Source organism: Calliphora vicina, chromosome 1, assembly GCF_958450345.1.
Source record: "Calliphora vicina chromosome 1, idCalVici1.1, whole genome shotgun sequence".
NCBI lineage: Eukaryota > Metazoa > Arthropoda > Insecta > Diptera > Calliphoridae > Calliphora > Calliphora vicina.
The window spans coordinates 16689629-16697053 of NC_088780.1; the positions used below are offsets into that span (position 1 = coordinate 16689629).

At 31.1% G+C, this 7425-nt stretch overlaps 1 protein-coding gene across 1 annotated transcript; it reads right to left on the reverse strand.

Moving 5' to 3' along the window:
• Positions 1-848: 848 nt before the first annotated feature.
• On the reverse strand, positions 849-6558 carry cas (castor). The gene is made up of 4 exons (XM_065498842.1): positions 5413-6558; positions 1784-2525; positions 1315-1715; positions 849-1240 (listed from the first exon to the last, which is right to left on the reverse strand). The coding sequence occupies exons 1-4, from the start codon at positions 6556-6558 to the stop codon at positions 884-886; spliced, it is 2646 nt and encodes an 881-aa protein (XP_065354914.1). The 3' UTR covers positions 849-883.
• Positions 6559-7425: the final 867 nt, after the last annotated feature.

A 7425-nucleotide genomic window follows, 5' to 3' on the forward strand; every position in this document is an offset into this window, starting at 1 on the left:
TAGGTGACACTGGGCAGAGAAAAAATAATTTTCTGAAAATACTTGCTGATATTGTTAGCCTGAATATCTAGCAGTATTTATTAAAAAAAATTATTGTGATACTTAACCGTTTGGCATTTTTATAACAACTTATTTATCATAAGACACACACCAGTATGTTAAAATCAAAAACACTGCTTAAAGATTTTTAAAAATCCCCTAGTTAATAAAATTCTAGCGTTGCCAAAATAAAATCTGATATAAAACAGGATCTTATCTGTATATAAATAATATCAATATTTATCAGTGATATCTGTTTCTATGTTTAAAACTACCGTTAATCTTTGTCACCTGTAGGTGACACTGGGAATTGCCGGGTTAAAAACTGAAAAAAAAAATTTTCCAACTCAATTCAAAATTTATTAAAAAATTTCAAACTGAGTTTTTAAAAAGTCTAGTTTTAGTTTGTAAATACTTAAACAAATTAGAAAATTTAAAAATTTATTAGAAAAATTTGTAGTACAGATTTTTTTTTTTGGATAAAAAAAAAAATCAGTAGAAGAAATTTTTCTTAATTGAAATTTTGTTTAAATTCTCCACTTATTTGGACTTGTTTTAGTGTCCTTGATAAGTTTTTGTTTCAACCCCCTGTATTAGTTATTCTCTCGCTGAGAAGAGCTTAAGATTTAAGCTAGAACTTATTTGCACAAGTTAGCAAAATCTTTTAAGATCCAGCTCTAGAGAAATTTCTCTTTTAGGCCTACAAAGCTAAATCTTTAAGCTGCCAGTTTAGAAAATGTTTCTTGCTCTGTTTTGTTAACAAAGAGAGTAAAAGAGAGCGACATTTTCCTGTTCAAAGTTCAAAAACCCCATTAAGTACTATGACCTATTTAGCTAAACTGTTTCATTCTTTAAATTCTGTTTTGTCATTTAAATCCTGCTTATTTTTAGAGCTGGGGTTTGGGGCATTGTTGGAGCTATTGGCAGCTGCAGCACCCAATATGTTGGCCATATTGGCGGCAGCCGCTCCTGGATAGAGATTTTGATAGAAGAGAGGATTTTGCAATTGAAAGAGAGCCATTAAGTGAGTCAACTGCATGTTGGGAGCATTGGCATCCGCATTGGGATTAACATAATTCGGCATAAAGGGATTGGTGACGGTAAGAGTGGCGGCCTTGGGAGGTCTGTAAGTGATGTTCTTGGCTTCTGCTGTATTTTCCAATTTAATGCGTTTGGAGTCTTGGGTCTCAGCAGGCAATTGCTAAAGGAAAGAAGGAAAATAAAATTAGAATTTGCTGATTTATAATAGATTATGTCATTAAAAAAGAAACTTACAATTTTCTTGGGTGGACGGCCACGTTTGCGGGCCAAGAAATGTTCAGCGGACAAAGAAGACAAGGGAGTTGAGGTACTGCTGCAGCTGCTGGAGGCCCGGCTTTCAGTTTTCACCGCACTCTTGGCCACTGGCTTGGGAGACTCTTCCTCACTTGAGTCCCTTTGACCCTTAAACTGCTGATAGTTTTGCTCCACCTCAGCGCGATCATGTTTACGCTTGTGGCTGGTCATTTGGGTGCTGGAGTGTAAAATGAAATTACAGCCCTCTCGCACACAATGTATATGATTGGACACTGTGGAGAATTTGCAATCCTCAAAGGGACATTGTTCGGTTTTCAAGATTTTCTTAAAACCATCCTGGATCAATTGATGATCCTTCATGTGATAAGTCTTGTGTTTATCTGCAAAAAAACAAAATATTTCAATTAAAACTTCAATTTCTTAAGCATAAAAACCCTTTAAAACTTACCCATATCAGCCTTATTCTTGAAGGTATGATTGCAGCCCTCACGGCAGCAATGATAGTGCGAGGTTCTCTTGCCATAGAAGGGACACTCTTCGATTTTACAATTCTCATGGGCCCGGAAACGGCGAAAACCCTCTTGCACGATTTCCGAATTCTTGCGATGAAAGTTGGCATGCATCTGGACATCACTGGTGCTGACATAGACCTTGGGACAATCCTGATAGATGCAATGATAATGCGTTTGCTTCCAGTTGTGGGCACAGCCGGCCCCATACTCGGGAGCACAGTCATCCGATGAGGAGAAACGGGCAAAACCTAAGAGCAAACTTTCTTTGCGTTTCTTATGCCACTTTAAGTGGCGTATTATATCATCTTTCTTACTAAGAATCTTACCCTGGCAGGGTTCTTCAAAGCAGTGAAAATGTTCTCTTAGATTCTCTTGGCGGCACAAACTATTGCCGCACTCCAAATACGAAGAGTTTTTGCGTAAATGTTTTAAATTCTCCTCGGTTAAAAAGGAATCAACACCCGTGGAGCAGGTAGAACCCATGGAAGAGGTGTTTTGTGTTGAAGCTTCAAATGTCTGACCCAACTGCTCACTGGAGGGTGGCGTGAGTATGGCATTTTTCAATGTCATGGGGGTAACCTGAGCTTTGTCTTCATCTAAAATAAGGGATTCTTTGTGGGACATTAGGGAGGTGATGGAGGGTATGATTAGGGAATAGGATTTTTCAGGGGTATAAGGCTGCAATGATAAAGAAAGAAATAAAGAAAAATTAGTTATTGGTTTTATAATTGTTGTGTTGTTTTTGCTTTCCTAGCTAAAGCTGCTCAAATTACTTTAGTTTTGCTCCCACACATTCTTTTTTTTTTGTGGTAAAATCGTGTTTAAATTTAAATTTTGTGTTGGGTTTTTATTTTAAAGATTTGTTTATAGTAGCAGCCGTTTTATTTGTTTGCTTTTTTAGCTACAAAATCACAAGTGTTCAAAAAAAATAATGAAAAAAATCTTTACAATGTAGCTTTAATGTTTTTTAGTTTTAATTTCAATTGAATTGTTTGGATTTCCTAAGAATCATAACAAGAAAATAAACAAAAATCTTGGAAATTTTTAAGGCAAAGAATCATAAATTATAGAATTTTAGTTAAATTAACAGATTTTTTAAATGTTATATTGAAAGCCAAACATTTTTATGAAAAATTATTTATTTTTTTTATAAGATTTTAAAATGTTTAACTAAAGCAAGCAGAAAGTTAAGTTTGTTTCAGTTTTAAACCGAAAATAGCAATAAATAGCAAAGGTTTTTCCTTGATTTTAAGCAAATAGCAAGAGATTAATACCAATAGCCAAATAATTTGTTTGCTATTTTAAAGCTTTTCACTATAGCAAACTTTTTTCTAAGATAAACCTAAAATAGCAGTTTTTTTCAAGCAAATAGCAAGAAATAGCAGCTATTTTTAGTTTGATATTTAAAGCAAATTGTATTCTTTAAGCATTATTAGATAGTTTTTAATGAAAATTTAAACTTTATATCAAAATAGCAAACTTTTTTCTATGTTAAACAACAAATAGCAGATGTTTTTTATTATATTTCAAGCTAATAGCAGCCATTTGCAGTTTGTTATTTGTGTAAAAGTGTATGATTTAAACATTATTAACAAATTTTTATAGCAAATGTAAAATTTATGTCAAAATAGCAAACAAATAGCAGATGTTTTTCCTATTTTTCTAGCTATAGCACAATAGCAGCCATTTTTAGTTTGCTATTTGTAGCAAATTGTATGCTTTAAGCATTATTAAACAATTTTTTAAAGAAAATGTAAAGTTTTTTCCAAAACAAGAAAATAGTTAAAAAAATAAACTGAAAATAGCAGTTTCTTTAGTTTTAAACACATTTTAAATCAAATAGCAAGGAAATTTTAAAAATATCAAAGAAAATAGCAGTTTTTTTATATTTCAAAACAAATAGCAGGGAAATAATGTAAAAATATTAAAGAAAATAGCTAGTTTTTGATGTATCAAAGCAAATAGCAAAAAAATAATGCAAATAGCAAAAAAAAAATTAAATTTTTATAAAAATTAAACTATTTTTATTGCTATTTTAAAGGTTTTTGTTATAGCTGTAACAGAAACAAACTCTTTTTCCATTTTAAATGAAAATACTAATAAATAGCCAATGTTTTCTTAACAAATAGCAAGAAAATAATGCAAATAGCAACCTTTATTTGTTTGCTATTTGTAACAAATCATTTACTTTAAACATTTTTATAAAAAAAGTTACTATTTTGACTGAAAATTTTATATTTTTTACTCAAGCTAGAAAATAGCAAAAAAATTTACAAAAAATAGCAGATTTTTTTTTTGTGTTTTTACACTTTTTAAATCAAAGAGCTATGGAATTTTATAAATATCTAAGAAAATAACATGTTTCTAGAGGTTTTTCTAGCAAATAGCATGGAAATAACAAATAGCTATAAAAAATTAAACTATTTTTTAACGATATTTTAAACATTTTCAGTATTGCTATTAAATAGCAAACTTATTTTCAGTTTTAAAACAAAAATAGCTAAAAATAGCATACGATTTTCAACTTATCAAAGAAATAGCAAAATAATATTTCAAATAGCTTAAATGATTTGTTTTGTTATTTGTAAAAAAATCATTTAATTTAAATATTTTTATAAAAAAAACAACTGTTTGGACTGAAAATTTTATATTTTTTACTCAAGCTAGAAAATAGCAAAAATTTTAACAAGAAATAGCAGATTTTTTTTTTGTGTTTTTACACTTTTTAATGTCAAAAACTAAGAAATTGTATAAATTTTAAGAAAATAGCAAGTTTTTAAATTTTGTTCTAGGAAGTAGCAAATAGCTATAAAAAGTTAAACAATTTTTGAACGATATTTTAAACATTTTCAGTATTGCTATCGAATAGCAAGCTTTTTTTTAGTTTTAAAACAAAAATAGCATAAAGTTTTCAACTTATCAAGCAAATAGCAAGGTAATATTACAAATAGCAATATTACAAACAGCAATATCAAGATAATAGCAAAAGCTTTTTTAGCTTTTAATATAAAATAGCAGTTCTTTTTTCTAAGATTTAAAGTAAATAGTAAGGAAATAAGGCAAATAGCAAGGTAATAGTGCAAATAGCAAGAAAATATTGCAAATAGCAAATAGTGTTTAAACATTTTTATAGAAATAAAAGGTTTTTACTATAGATATCAAGTGCTATTTATGTAATTTTTACAGAAAATATAATAGCAAGGCAAAAATATGTTTTTTGTCGAAGAATAGCAACTATTTTTCTTATTGCTATTTATAGCAAAACCTTTTTTTATGACTTAAAAACTAATTTTCTTTGCAATTTTAAGCTACAGCTAGAAAATAGCAAACGATTTTTCTCTTTTTCAATATAAAAAAACTATTTTTAGGATTTTTCTAAGTTTCAAAACAAATAGCAAGGAAATAAGGGCAATAGCAAACAGTTATTGAGTGCTATTTAAAGAAAATCTTTAACTTTAAACATTGTTTTAACTAAAGTCAGAGAATAGCAAAAAAATAGCAAGTTTTTTTTAAAGCTAAAATAGCAAGAAAATAATAAATTTTTAATTTTAAAGAAAATACTTACCAATTGTGTTGAATCCTCCATAGAATCCGAGGTAGTTTCCAAGGCCATAACACCCGAGCACATTAATTTCGAATTGCCCGTGGTGGAGCCCGAATTGGCCGAAGACGAGTGCAGGCTGGAAAACACCTGAGGATCTTCATCTAAGTTTATGGTCTCGATGGGTTCAGTCTTTAAAATTTGTACATCATCAGCATCATTATCATTGCAGGCTTCAACATCACTGTTATCATGACCCACTGCCGAAACGTTCGATGCCAAATTGCTGGGTTGTTGTTCGGCTGTTGTTGGCTGATCGTGTGTTAAGGCTGAATTGGTGGTATCACTGCAGGGTGTTGAGGTCACTGTAGACGATTGAAGAAAATGATTTTGTGATGAGGCGGCTATAAAAGGATTCTGAGCTGGAAAAGCAGAAGGAAAGAAAAGAGAAGAGGGAGAAGCACAAGCTGAAACAGATAGGGGAGGAGCAGGAGCGGCGGCACAAGGATTAACCAAACTGCTGCTGTTGGCCAAATAACCGGCCATATTCAAGGCAGTTTGTGTTGAGCTACAACTGTCTGCAGCCAAAGGGGTATTAAAACAGTTATTGGAGCTATTGGAGTTGGGTGTAGTGGGTGTTAGTAAGAGATTGGAGGTGGTTATATGTTGTTGTTGCTGCTGCTGCTGCTGCAGCTGTTGCTGTTGTTGCAGCTGCTGCTGTTGTTGCATCAACATAAACTGTGTCAAAGGCGGCAGATTATTAAGCAACATTTGAGTCATGGGTTGAGGCTGTGCCGTCGTTGATGTTAGGATGGGCGACAAGGGATTGAAGGCAGATTGAAGGTGATGGTTGGTTTGTGGAAAACAGTTGAGAGGTGTTGTAGTGTTAGTTGTAATTGGTAAGGGACTGGAATTACTATTGGGACTACTACTACGGCTACTACTACACAAGGTGTTTTGAGAATTTTTGCGATTTTGTGTGCGTAAATTCAAAGATTGTGTTTGCTGCGGCTGCTGTTGGGTTTCAAGCTGCAAATCCTTGGATTTAACAGGACTTTGTCCAAAATATTGTTGTTGTTGTTGCTGCTGCTGCTGTTGTTGTTGTTGCTGCTGCTGTTGCAACAAATTCATCATATACAATTGCATAATGAATTCCAATTGAGAAGACATATTGTTTTAGGTTTATTTAGTTTTTCTTGGTTTTCAAAATTTTTTTTTTTTCACTTTTGTTTAAATAGTTTATTATTTTCACTAAAGCTTTTTTAAAAATAAAATTTTTTTTAAATTAATTTCTTTTTTTTTATAAAATTTTTTAAATATTTTTATTTTTTATGGTAGTAATCCTTGTTTTGGTTTTGTTGTTGATGTGTGTGTTTTTTTTTTTTGTTAAACTTCACGTAAAATTTTCAATTTAATTTTTTATATTAATCAATAAAAACAAAATCTCTTATTTCACATTTAGCTTAAAGATCGAAATTCTCAATAAAGATATTTCAAGCTTGGCTGTTGGGCTCAAACTGACTTAACTCTTCACCAAAGAGCGCTATATAAAGCAAATTTTCCAAAAGATCTAAAAAACCCAACAAAACAAACCCTCTCCCTTTGTTTTCCCTTACATAAAACGCTCTTTTTTTATTAGCCGATCAAAAAATACTCTCTTAAAAAACCAAAACAATAAAGAGCGCCCATCTCAATACCAGGATCTTTTTTACCGTTTTATTTTTACTTCCTTTTTTTGTTGTTGTTGTTGTTATTATTGCTGTTGGCAAACTCTCTTCCTTGTGTTTTTTACTTTATTGTGTTTTTTTAAAAAAGGGGTGGTTGTAACTAAGAAATTCTCATTCCATTTCCCTTTGTAACAAAAAAAAAGTACATAAATATTTTGTAATCTTTGTTAGCGTTTTTTTAAAGCAAATTTTTTTCGCCAATTCATCCCCTATTAGATTTCTTTTAAAATATAAAGGTTTTTTTTATTACATAGAATTTTTTTCGCAGCGGAAAATGTTTTTTATTGCTGTGTTTTTTTCTGTATTTAGT